Here is a 21,876-nt window from a genome sequence, read left to right as displayed (position 1 = left end):
CCTTTTATGAAGTGCCCACCCATTCTGAAGGTTGTTGGGGGTGGGAGGGGGGGAAGCATATATGCACTGAATGTCTTTTCCACATTATTCAACACAGTCCTACAATCCTCCATAGTTATGGAACAACATTTCTAAATTCTATCCTGCAAACTATTTTCAAGGTGGCCACAGGTGCGTGCCTACCACAGCCTTGAGCCCTTAAGTCATGGTGAGGGAGAGGGGTTCTGGTTACAGTTCCTATTCTAAATTACCTGCAGGTGGCTACAGCCTGGTGCCTATATAATTCCACTAGCCTGTGCTCTTTTGTACCTGATGTATTATATTCAATTGTGATGAAGTAAAGATCCATCTAATGCTTTTACCCTTGTTTTCCCTTTTCCCCTTAGCACTATATACCATTGCTGATACCTTCAATGTGAAAAGATGACCCAGCAGTTTGTAGCTGCTTCCCGGCCCTCACCAATGAGGTTTTGTTGTGGGTAAGGGTGTCTAGTGGTCAGAGAGCAAACATCGTCTATGCGCTACCTATGGTTATCTCCAAGTTTCTACTTGGCAGATCACTAGTGCTAGACAACATACCTATTATTTACACAACTCTGTGCTGTGGGGCTCTATGGTAAGGGGGGAGAGGCTGGATGGGCATTTGTGTTCCTCAGCAGAAATGCCCACCCAGCCCCCCCCCTTACCATACAGCCATGCAGTTTGGAAGGAACAGGTGGCCTTTATGGCCACACTTATCACACGTATGTACCAAAGTTTCTCTGTCACAGTTCACCTGTCCTGCAACCCAGATTGCTGCCTCCTCTCAAATCAACCCCAGTATTTGATAATATGCAGTGCACAAAGCAGAGACACACACCCTGTTATATCAAAAATATGAAACTTATATTTAACAAAACCAAAAATAGAACTATGTACAATATATATTTTTTGGGAAACAGTGTCTCAAGGGAGGCGTTGTCCTCCTCCCTGCATGGACCTCTGCAGCAGGCTAATGAGCAGCACCAGGAGCAGCCTCTGCGCCCTGAAGTGCTGCTCGTTAGCCTGCCGCATTGCCGCCATCTCCAGCCTCATTGCTGACACCTCCTGCAGCAACTGGCTATTCACCAGTTGCTGCAGGAGGCACAGTGCTGGGGATGGGGTGGCAAGGGTGGGCAGTGTTGGGCCCTCATCCCCCTCAAGGGGAGGCATGTCATGCCAGGGGTCTGGCGCTCAGCTTGTTGCTGCCTCTGCCTCCTCCTCCTTCTCTTCTTCCACCACTGGTGGTGCCTCAGCTTCCTCGTCTTCCTCCTCCTGCTGCTGCTGGCGCCCTATGTATGTAAAAGGATTGTCCTTAAGATCAGCACATTCAACATGGCTTGCATAGTGCAGGAGCTGGCTGGCTGGCATAAGGCAGGAATGGGGAAAGGTGGGGTCAATGATGAGCCCTGGGCTAGACACATGGGGTGTGAGATGCATGAGATGACCTTTTTTTTGGGGGGGAGGGGGGGGGTGTGGAAGCACTTTTTCTTTACATTACTTTCAAATCATGCTATGACACCCACTAAGATCAGTACATCAGGCAAGAATACCATGAAACCATATTCACCCCAGAAAGGGGGATACAGAAGTGAGGCATGTCATCTCATTCATCTCAGAGGAGGTTAGTTGGAAGTTACAGCCACACTCATGAGAGGGTAGCTGCAACCTCAGGCCTTGATCTGGGACAGAGGTGTTAGGACTTACTAGTTGCCTATTAGCCACATGGAAAGTGATATTGTACAGGACATTTGCATTATTAAATAAATACATTTACAAATGAGTACAGGTGCTCTGTTTATAATACTTACGTCGAGCCCTGAGGCACCGTCTCAGTGCCCTGATCATGTCAGGGCTCCCCCCTCTTGATTCAGCGGAACCTCTGCCGGAGGGACTCGAGATCTCTCCGAATGCCAAATCTTCTGCAAGATATAAGTTTATACATTAGGAGTCGGGATGGCCCTTCTTGCCTTCAGCACACAAATTCATTTGGAAATCAAATAGGAGAGACTCACAACACTGATTGGGGGGGGGGGGGGACGATGACATTACATTGGTACAGATGATGTCATTGAGGTGGACATGAGAACAGAGAGTACCGTTTGGGCAGTATTGTAGGGATGTGGGAATGTTTTTGCTTTCTAGTACATAGATTCTGTTAATGAATGTGCATGTGCACATATCACCGATTACCCTTGAATGCAAACTACAGTTTGTGCTTACACTGCTGAGGAAGCTCTTATATGTGTAGCTACAGGAGGGGGGCCCTGATAGCCCGGGGGGGGGGAGCAAACACTTACCTTTCCAACCTGTCCCTTATCTCACACCAGGCTTGGATGGAGACAGTCCTGGGGGGCAGGTGGTGGTGGTGGCGAAAAAGAATGCACCTGTGCTTCAAGCATAGGTGCACTAGGCACAAAGTTTCCAGCTCACTAAAGTTTGGCTCCATCTGTGAGCCATGTTTCTCCGTGAATAACCGTTGGAAAACGTGCATCGCCTTATATGGACGCCCATGCGTGATGGATGTCCTTACGTTCACAGTTCGATATATGTACAGGTCAGCACGTGGCCATCTTGGCCCCATATATGATGGGTCAGCACGTGGATTACCATGACACATGGATGTCCATGACCTGCATGGACCGTCGTCATGCGTGCGGGGCCTTATTTGTATAAGTATGTGTTCACACGTGCGGAGTCTTTCTTATCTGAATCATTATCAAGTGTGCAAACCTCTTCATGTATACGCAATAAAATATGTATGTTCCTTATATTTCCCATAGCTGCCGAAGGACGCCCTCTTACGGGCCCGCTGTTCTTCAGCAGTTCTCTGAGACACACGTCCTTGTTCCTGCATTTTACACTTATGAATGTTCTTTATATTTTCCGTATCTAGATGTCCGCAACTACATGCACTGTACTTACGGAACAACCAGGTACATCAAAGGAAGTCCAAAGTATAGTAATAAGGACGTCCTTAGGTCGGCCTAATAAGATGGATGTCCTTCAGCAGTTCTGTGAGAAAAGCGTCCTTGTTACTATACTAAGGACGTCTTTGCAGTATTTTTCCTATACTTTGGGCGTCCCTGATTTGAGTGTTTTCAACTGCGATAATGGAATGTCTAAGGGCGTCCGTTTTCCTATAATTTGGGTGTCCCTGATTTGGGCGTTTTCAACTGCGATAATGGAATGTCTAAGGACGTCCATACTATTTTCCATTATACCTACCTGATTTTGGCCGACTTCGTGAGGACGTCCAAATTCAGATTTGGACGATCTTTCGAAAATGCCCCTCCACAGCTCCATTCCAAAGAAAAGGAATCATCCAGTTCTGAGTTTACCCCATTGCATACCTTGAGATGCAGTTCTGATTTCCCTGTAGAAAATAGGGTTTGAGATCCCACTGTCAGTCCTGGTTTTATAGTTCAGGAATGAGAGAGGCACATGACCACAACATGAAGATCATCTACAAGAGTGAAATGGTTTATAGCTGGCAGTAGGGGGGGGTAGCTCTTTAGTAGTATAGACCGGTATAGGAGAGCCGGCTCTGTGGGTGCTTGAGCACCCCCAATATTGAGAAAACTTCCTTGTATATATCCAAGGAGGGGTTATTTCCATTGTGCTTAGCACCCTCAATAATTTTGAAAAGTTGTCTCCTATGTAGACCAGAATCACTTGGCTGACCTGGATGAAGTCTGTTGGTCTTTATCAGCCATCAGGTGCTATTCTACTATGCATGTGTCCTTTCATATAATGGGGTAAGTACGGGACTGGCTCTGCCTTTCCCCTTTGGCATGAAGCTACCTGGTTGCTCTCTGTTATTCAACAAAAAATATTACTAAAATGTAAATAAAATATAGTAGGTATGTCTAAGAATCGCTGGGGAGAATTTATCTCAAGGTACTCTAATTAAAGCAGCTTGTGCCAAATGAAAAAAAAAAAAAAATAAGGCCAGCAGCTGCTGCTTCCCTTACTATGTGCATGCTAACAAACAGAGCTATATTCCTCCTTATTAAAAAGAAATTCATTTCTAACTTGAAGAAATGTGCCAAAAAAACATTGGAGCACTCCATCATTTCCCCCCTCATGTCTTTCAACGCTGCCTTTTAAGCATCGGCAGCTTGCTGCAAGAGCTTGGCCTTGGCTAGAGCTGCTGCTCCTTGAATTATGGCTGAAAGAATGGCTATCAAGTGACCACCTGTTTGATGAAGCCTCTGAATATCACAAACATTCCTAACCGTCCTCAACTTGCCATTAAAAATAGCATTTTAATAAACCCAAAGGGAAAGTCAGATATGCTGAAATCGTTCCCGGGACTATATGATGTGTCCTGTTAAGCTGTAAACTTTCCTGGAATTCTCCTAATGAAGGTATTTACTCATGTTTTTTTGACCTGAGGTGTATAAATAGACCTATGTTCTCTAAGTGGCCCTTGTTCTACCTGCTGTTGAGAACTTAAAAGGGTGTCTGCACACTAAGATACAACGGAGTTAGGCTGCCTACATAATAACATAAGAAAAGCCATACTGGGTCAGACCAGTGATCCATTTTGCCTAGTATTCTGTTTCCAACAGTGGCAAAGCCAAGTCACAAGTACCTGACAGAAACCCAAATAGTGGCAACATTCCATGCTGCCAATCCCAGGGCAAGCAGTAGCTTCCCCATGTCTCTCAATAGCAAACTATGGACTTGTCCTCCAGGAATTTGTCCAAATCGTTTTTAAACCCAGATATCTACCATTCTCTGTAAAAGAGTTCCAGAGCTTAACTATTCATTTAGTGAAAAAAATATTTCCTCCTTTTTTGTTTTAAAAGCATTTCCATGTAACTTCCTTGGGTGTCTCCTAGTCTTTGTACTTTTAGAACAAATAAAAAAATTGATTCATTTCTACTCATTCTATACCACTCAGGATTTTGTAGAATTCAGTCATATCTCATCTCCCCTCATCCATCTCTTTTCCAAGCTGAAGAGCCCTAACCTCTTTAGCTTTTCCTCAAATGAGAGGAATTCTATCCCCTTTATCATTTTGATCATTCTTCTTTGAACCTTTTCTTATTCCGCCATATCTTTTTTTTGAGATACAGCGACCAGAACTGAACACAGTGTTCAAGGTGTGGTGCACCATGGAGCGATACACAGGCATTATAGTATTTTCGGTCCTATTTACCATCCTTTTCCTAATAATTCCTAGCATCCTTGAACTTTTTATTGGCTGCTGATCTCCAAGGTGGACTCTAGCATCAGGTGTTATTATTATTATTTTATTATTTATTATTTGTTGCATTTGTATCCCACATTTTCCCACCATTTTGCAGGCTCAATGTGGCTTACATATTACCATAAATGGCGTTAGCCGATCCCGGTCTGAACAAATACATGGTTTGGATTAATTCAAAGCGATATTGTGGTAGAGTGAGGTACATATAAGGTAGGTACAGTTAGGGGGAACTTAGATAGAGGGGAGGAAGAGTCAAGCAATGTCCATTTCGGTCTTTGGTTACATTGTGTCGCATGTGTCCAGGTATTTTATGTTGGGTCGGTGGGGTATGCTCTTTTGAACAGTTCTGTCTTTAGTGCTTTCCAGAAATTTAGGTGGTCGAGCGTAGTTTTTACTGCTTTTGGCAGTGCGTTACACAATTGTGTGCTTAAGTATGAAAAACTGGATGCATAGGTGGATTTGTATTTGAGTCCTTTGTTGCTTGGGTAGTGGAGATTTAGGTATGATTGCGCAGATTTTGTGATGTTTCTAGTTGGCAAGTCTATGAGGTCTCTCATGTATCCCAGGGGAAACATAAGGGCCCTTTTACTAAATTCTGTTAGCCTGTTAATATATAGTTTAGTGCAGTGGTTCCCGAACCTGATCCTGGAGGCACCCTAGCCAGTCAGGTTTTCAGGATGAATAACAATGAGAGAGGTTTGCTTGCAGTGGAAGCAGTGCATGCAAATCTCTTCATGAATATTCATTGTGGATATCCTGCAAACCTGACTTGCTGGGGTGCCTCCTGGACCAGGTTTGGGAACCACGAGTTTAGTGCGTGGTAACAGCTAATGCACAAACATAATAACTGCTTTTGTGTTACTTTTGCAGGCACCATACACATGGATGAATATTCTTGATATGACGTCTAAGTCCAACTTTGGACATTTTGCTGAAAACATCCAAAATTCAAGGGGGGAATATAGCCATTTACAAAACAGAAAAACGCTTTTTTTTTTTTATGGCTATTTGCTAGATGGGGTTTTTTTTGTGTCTTTTTCTGTCCAATTTAAAAAAAACATTCAAGTGAAAAATGCACAAAATCAAGCCATTTTGATGTAGGAGAAACTAGCATTTTTAATAGTCTGGCCACACAGACATCCCAGGAGAGCAATGAGGTACCCTAGGAGCACACAGTGGACTTCAAATAAATGCTCCCAGATATGCATCTCACTGTTGCTCCCGTATCTTGTCTTCTGAGCCCATCAAAACCCACTACCCCCAACTGTACACAACTACAATAGCCCTTATGGGTGAAGGGGCACTTACATTTGGGTACAGTGGGTTTCTTGTGAGTTTTGGAGGGCTCACAATTTCCACCACAAGTGTAACAGGTGGGGAGGGGGTATAGGCCTGGGTACATCTGTCTGCAGTGCACTGCACCAACCGCTAGTCTACTCCAGGGACCTGCTCTAATGTACCTGACTATAACATTAGAGGCTGGTAAGTGGGAGGGAGTTAGTGATCACTGGGGGGGAGTAAGTGGAGGTCATCCCTGATTTCCTCCAGTGGTCATCTGGTCATTTAGGGCACTTTTTTGTGACTTATTCGTCACAAAACTCTGAATGTTGAGCACCTGATTCTCATAACAGTGGACCTTTACCAGGAAAAATAACATCTCTGCACAAATATAACAGTACGAGGGTGTCCCTTTAACCAGCCCCTCCAAATGACACACTGATTACAATTTATAACAAATTACTACTCTACCTATAAAAGGTTGTTCTGTTATTATACTTCCTCTGTGTACAATCTGTATGCACAAGCCGGCATGTTTCAAAATCTAAGTGAAATTAAATAAAAATTCCACCAAAAATAAAGAAACGTGGATAAAGCAAGGATCTGGCTGTGTGAGGAAGGGGAAATGGATGTTACCTTGGGGTTTGTTTGTTTTTTTTTGTTCTTTTTACAGTAGTCTCCCTCCCACATATTCCATACCTCCACCCTGCGCCCCCTGTCCTCAGGGGTCTAGTGGATTCTTCGGAGCAGGAAAGATTCCCAGTCTTTCCTGCCCACTGCCGCTGACCCTTTTGCTGCTGCATCTTCTTTAAAATGGCTGCCGAGACTTCCAACGCCGGCCTCGCAAGACTTCAGCGGAAGTCTTGGCAGCCATTTTTAAAAAGTGGTGCAGCAGCAAGAGGGTCAGTGGCAGCAGGCAGGAAAGACTGGGAATCTTTCCTGCCCCGAAGAATCCACGAGGTATAAGCCAGAAGGGCACCCTGTGGCTCGATGGAGGAGAGGCAAAGCTTAGATCGCCGTGCATTCCCCCCATTTCTGTGCAGCTCTCTAAACAGGAGAGGAGACGGCAATAGCAGAGAACGGGAGGGAGATGCCAAGGCCACTGCAGGGCCCCTCGGAGCATGAGGCCTTGTGCGACTGCCACGGTCGCCCCTACCTTAGACCAGCCCTGCCTCCAGTCTGGCAATTGAGAAGGAACAGGACTTTATTTCTGCAAAATAGATCTTTGAGAGTGAAGGAATGGATAAGTATTTTGCACCCTCCAAACACAATGTCCTGCAAGGCCTATAGATTTTCAAAATTAATATTAGATAATATGGAGCATCAAATCTCAAACCAAAGTCTCTAATGCTAAAGTTTTTATTGCAAGGGGTTGTGGTTCATGTTGGCAGAGTGATCAATGTAGATATGAAGACATACTAGTTGCGTGGGATCAATTGTGACATGCTGATATGATAGAATCAAACAGTATCTGGTTCTATTAGGCAGGCTATGCGAGGGACAGACCTGGATGGTTCACTAGTCATGATAGCTATTTAGATCATACTGTAATGATGATGTGATACTTCGTATGTATGCCTGATCTTGATTTGTCCTTGCCATTTTTGGGGCATAGACCGTAGAAGTCTACCCACACTGTCCTTGTTCAAAAACATTTTGAAGTTCTCATCGAAGCCCCTCTCCAGCCAATGATAGAACTAAACTAGGACCTTGGTCTATGTGCAGGCTGCAAGTTTTCTAATTAGTTAGAAGTCCTAGAGGAAACACAAGTGCTCATATAGGCAGGTCTCTCTGGCAGGTAACACAGTGGACTTTGAAAGCCAGATGTTTGTTCTGGTTAGCACTGCTGGTTATTTGGGCTCGTAGTCACGTGGTTAGGTATGGAAAAGGTGGTTGTTGGAGGAAATTTGGAATACCAAGGAGGAAGGCAAGAAACTATGCTAGATAGGAAGAAATAGTGTAGATGATCAGTCTTTTGGCTGGGACAGGATAGTTGAGCAGACTGGATGGGCCAGATGGTCTATCTTCATTTTATTATTTTTATTATCAAACCTATAAATGGCAAGTGACCGACTCACCTGCAAATGCGCAGTAGAGACTTCCCTCTCTGTCCCGCCCCCACGTCAAGACGTGATGACGGAACAGAGAGGGAAACTCTGCGCTGAGGAGGAGTGCAGTCACTGCCACACGGACCGTCGACGCTGCCGCTAATGGTACCGCTACCCCCCCCCCCCCCGGAGGTCGCCGCTGCCGCTCCCCCCCTGCAGGTCGCCGCTGCCGTCCCCCCCCCCAAGGTCGCAGCCAACCCCCTCCACCAGGCCAGGCCCTCTCTTCTACATTTAACTTACAGCGCCGAAACCGCAGGCAGATCAGCTCCCGTCGGCCTTCCTTCCCAGCCTGTGTGCCCCGCCCTCGCTGACGTTACGTCACACGAGGGCGGGACACAGGCAGAGAAGGAAGGCCGACGGAGCTGATCTGCCTGCGGTTTCGGCGCTGTAAGTTAAATGTAGAACAGAGGGCCCGGGTGGAGGGGGCCGGTGGCGATCTCGGGGGGGGGGGAGGGGCGATAGCAGCGACCTCGGGGGGGGAGGGGAAGGCAGGAGAAATGCTCAGAAGGAGGAGGGGGGGCCTTGCAGCTGGCTGGGAGGGATGGAGGGGGGCCCTTGGAGCTGGGAGGGAATCGGGCCTTGGAGCTGGGAGGGAGGGGCCAGTGGCGACCTCGGGGGGGGGGGGAGCGGTAGCGGCGACAACAGCGACCTCGGGGGGGGGGAGGGGAAGGCAGGAGAAATGCTCAGAAGGAGGAGGGGGGCCTTGGAGCTGCGAGGGAGGGGAAGGGAGGGACGGAGGGGGCCTTGGAGCTGGCTTGGACGGGGGGGCCTTGGAGCTGGGAGGGGAGGGAATGGGGCCTTGGAGCTAGGAGGGAGGGAGAGACTGGGGGCCTTGAAGCTGGCAGGGAAGGAGGGAGGATGCTGGACATGGGAGGTCAGAAGTAGGGGGGCCTTGGAGCTGGGAGGGATGTACAGAGGGGGGCCTTGCAGCTGGCTGGGAGGGATGGAGGGGGGCCCTTGGAGCTGGGAGGGAATCGGGCCTTGGAGCTGGGAGGGAGGGGCCGGTGGCGCCTCGGGGGGGGGGAGCGGTAGCGGCGACAACAGCGACCTCGGGGGGGGAGGGGAAGGCAGGATAAATGCTCAGAAGGAGGAGGGGGCCTTGGAGCTGCGAGGGAGGGGAGGGACGGAGGGCCTTGGAGCTGGGAGGGGAGGGAATGGGGCCTTGGAGCTAGGGAGGGAGGGAAAGACTGGGGGCCTTGAAGCTGGCAGGGAAGGAGGGAGGATGCTGGACATAGGAGGTCAGAAGTAGGGGGGCCTTGGAGCTGGGAGGGATGTACAGAGGGGGGCCTTGCAGCTGGCTGGGAGGGACGGAGGGGGGGCCCATGGAGCTGGGAGGGAATCGGGCCTTGGAGCTGGGAGGGAGGGAAGGAGGAAGGGCGGGGAGCCGAGGGGAGGGAGGGAGGGAGTTATACATCAAAATAGAGCATACCAATACTTGCCCGTTTTAACGGGCTTAACGGCTAGTATTATTATAAATGACAATAGAACATGCTTTTCAGCATATTTTATTAATTAATTTATTTATTTATTGGGATTTATTAACCGCCTTTTTGAAGAGATTCACCCAAGGCAGTGTACAGCAGGTACAGTTTAACATAAGCTTATAATTTTGTTAACATAACAATAGTAAAATGACCAAACATAAATACAATAAATGAGGTAAACCTGGAAACAGCAAATTGAAACCTAATAATAGGATTACCATGAAACAGTATCAAAAATATATATATTTATCAGCACTGAAATTCAAATAACAGATATAATATGATGTTGGCATAATGCTAATGGAACACCTAATAAGCACGCATTGGAATATTCCAATAATGATGTTATAATTTGATATCATATGACACCTCTCAAACATCTGGGATACTCCATGACAAACCATTTTGTCTTGTGCCCTTTTGTCATAAAGAATCAGATCTTTTTTGGTCCTATCAATAAACATGGATTCTCTAAACTTATTTTTTTTCTTTCTTTTCCTTAGATATCCGAGGCCTGACCAATGTATCCCAGTTAGAACAGTTGAATAAGCGGTATTGGTACGTCTGCCAAGATTTTACTGAGTATAAGTACCCACACCAGCCAAATCGCTTTCCAGATCTAATGATGTGTTTACCTGAGATACGATACATTGCAGGTAACTTCTCTTTTATTTAACAGATAACTTCAGTTGATGAAGGAAATTTAAAAGAATTTTAAAAAAAGCGCATTCATCTGAAGGGAAAACCACAAGAAAGACAAGTCACAGGGAGTTATTGAAAGTATTTGTATAAATTTATGGAGAGGTCAGGATTTTTGCAGTGTTGACTGTTCCGCTAGACAGAATAGCAATGCCACTTGGGGTGACCCAGTTTAGGGGGCAGCATTACATTGGCACTTGACCTCAAAGTTTTCTCTCCTCCTTTATTTCCCATCCTCCAGGACAGTGACACAGTAGTCGTAAGTTATAGAAAATGCATGGTAGCCAGCACAGACCTTGAGCATCCATGCATGCTCAAGGCTTATGAGTTCCCAACCCCTTAAAAACAGGAGGTTTGGAAGGGGTGGAAGCTGACATGGTTTCAGCATGTGTGGAGGCTCAAGTCCCCATGCTAGCCACAATGGCTACTGACTGCTGTCCCACAGGAAGGGAAGTAAGACCTGAACACCTTGTAGGGCAGGGGAAGAGGTGGAAGGGAGGGAAAGATAGAATGAGAGAGATCCTAGAGACCAGTGGTGGGGATTGGGGAGTGGAAGAGAGAGGTGCTGGAGGCCATGGATAAGAAGGGATCAAAGAGAGAGAGAGATGCTGGAGACCATGGAGAGGGAGAAGGGATCAAAGAGACATGCTTGAGACCATAGAGAGGGGGAAGGGGTCAAAGAGAGATGCTGGACACTGTAAGGGGGCCTTGAGCTGCAAGCTTCCCAGTGGGGTTGGGGTTAACAGCTGAATGTCTACATAGGGCATCAGATAACCTTGAGCTTTTTGGACTTAGCTGATAATACAGGAGAGCACATTAAACCACTCTGAAATATTATGTTCTGTGAATCACCCAAACAGTGATTCTTGACTGAGCTCTTTTTCCTTCTGTGCTTCTACCAAGTGAATCATAGATGGTGATTTGGAACAATAATTCTAATTAATAGAGCAAATCACTGTAACAGGAGATTTGAAATGGAGGCCGTATGACTTGTCATGTAGAGCTAGTCGAACTCAGGTTCTTCGGTAATCTGCAACTGAAATTGGCTGCTCGGTGGTGGCAGAAACCAATACCATAAATAAAACTGACCTCCCCCCATGACAGCAGCCCCCCTTTTCCCATGATCACTGCTTTCCCAGGGCCTGGTGGCATCTTCAGGGGCAAGAATGAACCACGCTTGTTCCTGCCCCTAGCCATTGCGATGGGGCAGGAACCAAGTGGGGTTTATTCCTTCCCCTGAAGATGCCACTACACCAAGCCTTCCTAATGTAGGCCTGAGAAGGGTATACAGGTATGTTTTGTTTTGGGGGGGGTGATATTGTGAGGGGGGAGAAGTGAGTTTCAGGTTTCAGCCAAAACCCAAACCAAATTTTGGTTTGGTGTCAGTTCCAAAACCAAAATTCAATCGGCCTCTATTTTCATGCATATAATGACTTTTCAAAGTCAAGTGTTTCTTTCTGTGGCTAACATACCATTGTAACTGTTTCAGTGAACTTGAACATGACAAAATAAAGGTCAACAAATGAATTGTAGATAATACCTTTTTATTGAGTTTAATAGTACATTTCTGACTAAAGTCTGAGAGCTGCATTCCCTTTAGATTGCTTTGACCTGATGAGAGTTTTTCTGAAAAGCCTTTCTGTGGATTTCAATTTCTGGTGATGAAGACTTCACCCATAAATGTGTGTGTTTAGAAACCTTATACAAGAAGACTTTATTATAATGTATGCATTTGAAAATTAAAACACAACTAATAGATATGTAGTGAACTGAACTTTACATGCAGTAGCACAGTGGAGTCATATGAATAGAATGGCAGCTCTTAAAACAAATGAAATCCCTATCTCCCAATGAAGAGAATGTGTAGAAGTGCTAAGTGCCAACAGGTCAGCTAGAAAAATAGCAGCTAAACATAGCATTGAGCTTGTTCATGTATCTGTGGCACACCAAGGAGAAAAATTTGTCTAATAGATATCTCTGTGAAATAACTCAAAAGCTTTCAATGCAACAAATAAAATGAATTACGACAAGACTACAGATATGTAAAAAGAACTAGCTGCCATAAAGCTTTAAAAAGTTTGAACAAGGGGTTCTCAATCCAGTCCTTGGGACATAAGCAGTCTGCAGGTTTTAAGGTATCCTCAGTCCACACTGCATTGCTGTGTGGACTGAGGATACCTTAAGCATTAAGACTCATCTTCCTATTGGTTTTTTACTAGAGTGAAGTTATGACCCCTGAGGAAGGCTCCTTGATGAAACACGGTCTGTGTTGGGAAAGTTTTATGCTGTCCTTATTGAAGAATAAAACTTTTTAAATTTGGAAGATATTAGACTTCAGGGGTTCTTGGAACTTCTGTTTCCTTCCACCCTGTTTGTTTTTTTAAAGTTATCCTCGGCATGAGAGACTTGTGCATGCACCATTTCCTTTATATGAAAATCCTTTATATTCATTCACTGTCTCCTTTATAGTCATTGTGACTATCCTGAAAACCTTACTGGCTGGGTGTGTTCCCAGGACTGAGTTGAGAGCTGTTGGTTTGGACCATTTTCACTAAACCGAGGTCTAGCCCCTCTTCCTGGCTGAGGGTCAGGTTTGCTCACTGTTGGTGATTGTGGATGTATTCTTGCCAGGTCATCTTTTTATTGCTCTAGCATTTCTTTGGATAGCTTTAGACTTGATTTCCCCTACTTGACATAAGGTGGTCTTCATCACCGCCACCATTGGTATGCGATATCCTTGGAGGTGAGCTCTACAAACACAGCATTCTTGCTATACCATACCTTTAAAAGTAGTTGCTTCAAACTCAGTCAAGGGAGTTTACCTTTCATGGGGCATTTCTCAACTCACTGACTTTTCTGTGCTTTTTAATCTGCTTCTGATAAACTTGTACCAGTCACAGTACTGTAACAAATATGTACCAATTCTGTAAGGATCAGTTCCAAACTTGAATATAGAAGCAACACACATTTACTAATTAAATTATCTAGGATTCAGACAAGCTTCATGGCTTTGTTTTTACAGTGGGGGTTTTTTTTTTTTTTTTTTTGCTCTTATGTTGTTGTAAATGTTCTCCAGGTTGAATGCCTCATCAACTGCTTTGATCTACAGGGAAATCATCAAGAGAGCTCATCAAACCATGATTAATACTGCATATATATATTTTTTGTTGTTTGACAGGAAAAATGGTAAATGTTCCACTGGAACAGCTGCCTCTGCTTTTCAAAGCAGTTCTGCACTCCTGCAAAACAAGCGTGAGCAAAGAATGAGCCATCACCCTTCAGTCTTCTGTTCTCCATGCCTTACGCTGGTGCCGCAGGTGGCAAACCGTTTTAAATGGAGAATGAGGAAGGCACCAAGACAGCAAGGGGAGCTCAGGAACATGACGCAACCCTGCAATTGTAGCAAGAACCTCTTTCTTTTTTCTTTTTTCTTATATATTTATTTCACGACAGAGTTGAATGTATAATCTTCAACACAGTGCACATGTTCCTGTACAAATGCAGAAGCTGCATTTTCTTACAGTTTACAAGAATGTAAGATGTTTAATGTTACAGTTTTGCCATTTTTTTTAGGATTAGTACTTTGTATTTTGGGGTGGGAGAAAATATAAATATTGAATAGTGCTAAATAATACTACCTCAAGAGCAGGATGATACAGTATGAAATGGCTTTTTTGGGCCTACAAATGTCTTTCATCAAGATTGCTTGAGAAGCAGCTGCCATTTTTATTAATCAAATGATGTTAGGGTTAAAATGTTATACAGCACTGACCTAATGTAGTTTTCACAGCAGTCCATGCGTAGAGATGCACCAAATCAGATTACAAACGCGTATTCAAGCTAATTCAACTATATTTTCTAATCTGGTCAATTTCAGCTTTGTTCCCATTTTGGACAGCTTCCTCTGAAATCATGTGGAAAATATTTTTTTCACGTATGGATCTCATCAAACAATAAAGGATATGGAAAGCAGATCAGAGATCTGTTTTTTCCATAGAGATTTTCCATGAATCCATTGCAGGGTTCTGTCAGCAAGCTGTTTGGCATGAGGTATGGATTTTGCTGTATCCGCTGCATGTTTGCCAAGAGCTTGGCCTACCCTATTGGGTATGGGTCCATGAGACAATGGGCTGGTTATTTTAATTTATTGACTACTTATAAAGAAGTTTATTTGATCTGATAGAACCCTACCTAAATTGTAGAATGAGCTTCAGATGGTAATGGGTGAGTGGTGGACAAGACTGGCCAAATATTGATCAATGGCCCATAGCAGGGATCACCTTATTGTTTAAGTAAGCCCTACTTAAATTTGTGCTTTAGCAGAAGCTCATCATTCTGTGCTATTAGTCTTCAACCACAATTTAACATGAACGCTTCTGAAGTTATATGCAAAAGCAGCAGCACTCTCTATTTAGATCATGCCTTTTTCAGTTGTAACTCAAGGTGAGTTAATTCAAGTGCCATAGTCATTTTCCTGTCTCTGGATGGCTTACATTCTGTTTGTATCTGAGGCAATGGAGGATTTAGTGATTTGCTCAAGATGGGAAAGTGTGGTAGTGGGATTCCTTAAGTTCTTGGTTGTAGGTGGAGATTTTTTTTGTTGGAGGGGGGAGTGGTGATTTTAAAATTCTAGGCTTGTAGGGTTTAATAAAAATTGCACTCCTTATAACAGTGACCTCTGCATTCTTTGATCCTAGGCGTTAGGATAAGGTATATTTTTGTGTGTTGAGCTATAATTACAATTTAAAAAAAAATAAGTTTGTAAGAGAAATCTCTATTAAGTGTTTACTGTGTGTTTGGTTTGAGTAAAGAAGAATGGAACTGGAACAGGCTTGTACCGAGGGGCTACATCACAACAGTTTCCTGTTGGAAGTCTTCAGCACAACACTGACATGTTGATTAGTTAATAGTAAAATTGCTTGCTATATTTAGATGTGATCAGTTCTGATTCATGTTTTGGCATCTTATAAGTTTGCTAAGATCAGCAGTAGGGAAGCAGCCAGCAGTAAAAATCTTTTTAGAAATTTGAAATGCATTATTGATCCTTGGATTGGCACAGAATCAAAGTAGCAGTACTGGTCCTTTTAATCAGTGATTGGATAATTTAAAAGACTGACAGCCTTTAAGGATGTATATTTGTTAGTATGCATTCAGTTCTTTAGCATGCCTTAAATAGGACCACAAATTATTCCTACTGTACACTGCCTTGAATGAATTCTTTCAAAAAGGCGGGTAAATGAATTCTAATAAATAAATACATTTAGCATGCGCTAATCTATGAAATTAACACATGTAATCAATCTGTGTGTGTTAAATTTTTTTAAAAAATTAAAACAAACACAGGAAACGAGCCAAAGAAACACTCAAACCCCTAGAAAAATGTAGAAAAATCCAAAAAGAAACAAAAGCTTTTTTGCTTATGCACATCCTTACTAGCATTGAAACATTAATGGTTATAAGTGTGTAGTGTGGTTAAAGGGTGCTCGTCTATCCAGCTATAGAAAACATTTCTCCCTCCCTTAAGACAGCTCAATGCATTCATTCTCAATCCATATACTTTTAACTTTATTGTAAAGTATTCCGGATGGGGGGAGGGATTTCAATTAGAAGAAAAAAAATGTATGCATGCAGATTGCATTTTCAAACCAAAGCTTCCTGAGATACCGTGTCCTGTTTTTAACATTAGGCAATCCGGGTCATTAGGAAATGCCTAGTAGATCCCAAAATATAGATTCAGTGATTAGCTGTGACTTTCCTGGGTCTATCTGATTAATATTTTGTGGACTTTCCTCCATGATTTTGTCTAAAACACTTTTAAACCCAGCTATACTAGAGTGACCACTCTGTCCAGCAACAAATTCTACAACTTGATAGCATGTTTAGGGTACCCATAAGTACATAAGTAGTGCCATACTGGGAAAGACCAAAGGTCCATCTAGCCCAGCATCCTGTCACCGACAGTGGCCAATCCAGGTCAAGGGCACCTGGCACGCTCCCCAAACGTAAAAACATTCCAGACAAGTTATACCTAAAAATGCGGAATTTTTCCAAGTCCATTTAATAGCGGTCTATGGACTTGTCCTTTAGGAATCTATCTAACCCCTTTTTAAACTCCGTCAAGCTAACCGGCCGTACCACGTTCTCCGGCAACGAATTCCAGAGTCTAATTACACGTTGGGTGAAGAAAAATTTTCTCCGATTCGTTTTAAATTTACCACACTGTAGCTTCAACTCATGCCCTCTAGTCCTAGTATTTTTGGATAGCGTGAACAGTCGCTTCACATCCACCCGATCCATTCCACTCATTATTTTATACACTTCTATCATATCTCCCCTCAGCCGTCTCTTCTCCAAGCTGAAAAGCCCTAGCCTTCTCAGCCTCTCTTCATAGGAAAGTCGTCCCATCCCCACTATCATTTTCGTCGCCCTTCGCTGTACCTTTTCCAATTCTACTATATCTTTTTTGAGATACGGAGACCAGTACTGAACACAATACTCCAGGTGCGGTCGCACCATGGAGCGATACAACGGCATTATAACATCCGCACACCTGGACTCCATACCCTTCCTAATAACACCCAACATTCTATTCGCTTTCCTAGCCGCAGCAGCACACTGAGCAGAAGGTTTCAGCGTATCATCGACGACGACACCCAGATCCCTTTCTTGATCCGTAACTCCTAACGCGGAACCTTGCAAGACGTAGCTATAATTCGGGTTCCTCTTACCCACATGCATCACTTTGCACTTGTCAACATTGAACTTCATCTGCCACTTGCACGCCCATTCTCCCAGTCTCGCAAGGTCCTCCTGTAATCGTTCACATTCCTCCTGCGACTTGACGACCCTGAATAATTTTGTGTCATCGGCGAATTTAATTACCTCACTAGTTATTCCCATCTCTAGGTCATTTATAAATACATTAAAAAGCAACGGACCCAGCACAGACCCCTGCGGGACCCCACTAACTACCCTCCCCCACTGAGAATACTGGCCACGCAATCCTACTCTCTGCTTCCTATCTTTCAACCAGTTCTTAATCCATAATAATACCCTACCTCCGATTCCATGACTCTGCAATTTCTTCAGGAGTCTTTCGTGCGGCACTTTGTCAAACGCCTTCTGAAAATCCAGATATACAATATCAACCGGCTCCCCATTGTCCACATGTTTGCTTACCCCCTCAAAAAAATGCATTAGATTGGTGAGGCAAGACTTCCCTTCACTAAATCCGTGCTGACTTTGTCTCATCAGTCCATGTTTTTGTATATGCTCTGCAATTTTATTCTTAATAATAGCCTCCACCATCTTGCCCGGCACCGACGTCAGACTCACCGGTCTATAATTTCCCGGATCTCCTCTGGAACCCTTCTTAAAAATCGGAGTAACATTGGCTACCCTCCAGTCTTCCGGTACTACACTCGATTTTAGGGACAGATTGCATATTTCTAACAGTAGCTCCGCAAGTTCATTTTTTAGTTCTATTAATACTCTGGGATGAATACCATCAGGTCCCGGTGATTTACTACTCTTCAGCTTGCTGAACTGACCCATTACATCCTCCAAGGTTACAGAGAATTTGTTTAGTTTCTCCGACTCCCCCGCTTCAAATATTCTTTCCGGCACCGGTGTCCCCCCCAAATCCTCCTCGGTGAAGACCGAAGCAAAGAATTCATTTAATTTCTCCGCTACGGCTTTGTCCTCCTTGATCGCCCCTTTAACACCATTTTCGTCCAGCGGCCCAACCGACTCTTTGGCCGGTTTCCTGCTTTTAATGTATCTAAAAAAAATTTTTACTATGTATTTTTGCTTCCAACGCTAATTTCTTCTCAAAGTCCTTTTTTGCCCTCAATTTGTTACGTCTACTAAATGCTAGCTTCAAGGCATGTCCCCATAATTTGTATTATTTGAAAGAGTAAACAATGGCCCCTGTTAGTGCCTCACTCTACTCATGATTTTTAAATCTCTATAGTATTTTTCTCTGTCATCTCTTCTCCAAGTTTAAAAGGTCTAGCCTCTGTAGCCATAGGGCTGCTGTTCCATCTCTCATCACTTTTGTCCATTTTCTTAGGTCTGCCCTGTCTTTGAGATGGAGCGACCAGAGAAGCACATTGTACTCAAAATGCTGTCTCACCCTAGATTTATTTAGAAACTTTGTGTTTTTCCATTTGAATCTCTAACATTCTCTTTGATTTTTTTTATTTTACCTCTGTCACACACTGAACTGATTATTTCAGTAGATTTATCTATTTTCTTTTATTTTTTTTTATTTGCATTTAGCCCACACATTTTTCAGTAGTAGCTCAAGGTGAGTCACATTCAGGTACATAAGGTAATTTCCCTGTTCCTGGAGGATGTGCAGTCTAAGGGCCCTGTTTACCATGCCACGTTGTAGGTGCACTAACTTTTTAGCTCGCATTAATGATAGAGACACCCATTATATTCCTGTGGGTGTCTCTAGCATTAGCGCACTCTAATGTTTAGAGTGCGCTAAAAGGTTTGTGTGCCTACAGCGCAGCTTAGTGAAAAGGGCCCTATGTTTGTACTTGAGGCAATGAAGGGCTAGCGGCCCCTTTTACCAAGCCGCGGCAAAAGGGGGCCTGCGCTGGTGTGCCGAGACCCCCTTTTACCAGAGCAGGTAAAAGGTAGGTCTTGCTTTTCTGCAGGAAATGGCTGTGCCGCAAGTAAAGCACATGTCGTGCGGCCATTTCATGGGGGAACCCTTGCCACCAGCCATTGAGGTGGCGGTAAGGGCTCCTGTGCTAACCCGGCAGTAGATGGCAACGTTCGGCACTGTCTGATTACTGCCGGGTACACACTGGCACTACAAAAATAAATATATTTTTGTAGCACCAGATATGATGGCACGCTGGGGGTGGGAAGTACCAGCAGGTTGCTGCAGTAATCTGACAGCACCTCCTTTTTAGTGAGTGGTAAGCCCACATTGGGTTTACCACCACTTTGTAAAAGGGCCCTAATTGACTTCTCCAAGATAGCAAGGAGCAGCAGCAGGGTTTGAAATTCCCCGAATGTTAGCCCAGTGCTCCCTAACCACTAGGCTACTCCGCTCTGTACACAATGTTCTTGAGTATTGATTTCAAAAATGTAACACAGCATTGTGTACCTATTGTTAGGATGATTTTGCCTCTTTAATGAGGGACTTTGTCAAATGCCTTCTGAAAAGCCAATTTATTTAGGGCCCTGTTTAACTAAGCAGGGCTGTAGGTGCGCTAGCATTTTTAGCACGCATTAATGCTAGAGACACTCATAGGAATATATGGATGTCTCTAGCATTAGCGTGCGCTAAAAATGCACACCTTAGTAAATGAGGCCTTTAGTTTTTCTGTCTTTGGCTCTGTCTGTCTTATTCACCACTTTTGCCCTGGGTCATAAAGGGGTGAATTCTATATATGGTGTTGAAATCGCTATTCTATAAGAAACGCTTAAAGTTGGGTACAGTTTATAGAATAGCGCCTAACTTTAGGCATGGCCATTTGCACCAACTGAAATGTGGTGCAAATGTGTGCACTTAAATTAGGTGCGTATCTTCCCGTATTTTATAACAACGCACCTAAATGCTAGGAATGCCCCCGTTACACCTATGACCCTCCCATTTCCACACCCCCTTTATTTTTACTCAAATGGATAGTCTAATTAAATCTAATCAGTGTCAATGCTTGTTAAGCAGCCAATTATTGTCACTAATTAGCTCATTTAAATTGTGCATGCAGATTGGGTGTGCACCAAATTTGCATTCATAATTTTTGGCAACATTTATAGAATTAGAGGAGATAGTGTTCCAGCTGACTCCCTTACAAGTTCTTGGGTCTTATGTACTTGAAAATTCTTTTTATTACTTTGTCGCTATTGCAAGTTTCTTTTCATTATGGTTTGGTTTGCCTTCCTAATGTTTTGCATCTACCATGCTATTGCTGATATTCTTTCCTAGTCTATGGGATCTGCTTTCTATTTGTTTTTAATGTCTTTGTCTTAATAGCTTATTTTACCTCACCATTATCCATACTGGCAGTCATTTGGTTTTCCTTCAACCTTTTTTTCAACAATGGTAGTCCATGTATAAATGGGAGCATCTAGGGAAAAGAAATAGAGATGTGAACATTTAAAAAATTGGAGGCCATTTTTGACACTTTCCCTTACATTGGATATGTTTTCAATGCGTTTTACACACGTTTTCAACTTTTTAAAACATGCATTAATCAATATAATATGCATTAGGTTGATTTGTTAAGTGGTGCTGATGAATCGAATGGTCACTAAGAAATCCAGGTCACCATTAAGAAACTATGGAAAGGCTTGGCACAGTGGCTTAATGGTAGTTCTGCACAAGCTGTGTTAAGGATCTGAGTTGGATTCCCAAGTTATATCTTCCATTCCCTAAGTCTGTAGTGACTGGGGATTCTGCCCTTGGTAGGGGTGGAAGAAGCATTCCTAGTTATTGCATAATAGTGGCACCTAATGGACAGATTGTAATGCTCTTGAATGAACTTTGGTGTGTGTGGCCTCTCCAAGGACTGTGTTAAATCAGTTGAGAGGAGTATTTTTTCTTTTAAAGGGAGGGGGGAGACAGTATACAAGGTAGTTAGTGTAGTTGTGAATAAAGGCTCAGGGCACCAATAGGAAGCCTGAAAGAGCAGGCAAAAAATGTATGCAAATTCTAAATAAAATGGAAACTCCTCCTGCCTTACTGACCACTATTTGACAGATAAGTACTGTTTGTAATTCATTTAAGATGATTACAGTGGCCGTTTCAAGTGCTGAAATTGTCTGTTTTTATTTTTTGTTTAATATTCTTAGCCTTAAACTATCATTTCTTTATAGCTGGTGTTTGGCTGTTTTAGAGAACTTATAAAGTTTGGGTGTTTAGCCTGCTGTCCCAAATGATATGCAATTGATAGTAATTCAGGTGCAGTAATTCCCTGCTATAAAGAGCTTACAATCTAAGCAGGTACCTGTGGCAGTGGCCAAGATCATAAGGAACCGGAGTAAGATTTGAACTCTGGCTTCTCTTGTTTTCAGCCCATTGTACTAACTATGCGGCCATTTTGTCTTC

The 21,876-nt window shown here is 43.6% G+C and overlaps 1 protein-coding gene across 1 annotated transcript in view; it reads left to right on the top strand.

The window, feature by feature from the left end:
- NR6A1 (nuclear receptor subfamily 6 group A member 1) overlaps positions 1 to 14,072 on the top strand; it is a 476,601-nt gene extending 462,529 nt beyond the window's left edge. Inside the window, exons 10-11 of the mRNA XM_030206196.1 lie at positions 10,610 to 10,762; positions 13,984 to 14,072. Coding sequence (XP_030062056.1) covers positions 10,610 to 10,762; positions 13,984 to 14,072 — 242 coding nt within the window. The remainder of the gene's footprint in view (positions 1 to 10,609; positions 10,763 to 13,983) is intronic.
- Positions 14,073 to 21,876: the final 7,804 nt, after the last annotated feature.

This window comes from Microcaecilia unicolor, chromosome 6 (assembly GCF_901765095.1).
Source record: "Microcaecilia unicolor chromosome 6, aMicUni1.1, whole genome shotgun sequence".
Taxonomy (NCBI): domain Eukaryota; kingdom Metazoa; phylum Chordata; class Amphibia; order Gymnophiona; family Siphonopidae; genus Microcaecilia; species Microcaecilia unicolor.
Note: the sequence above shows the minus strand (reverse complement) of the source record. Positions and strands in the feature narration are given on the sequence as shown.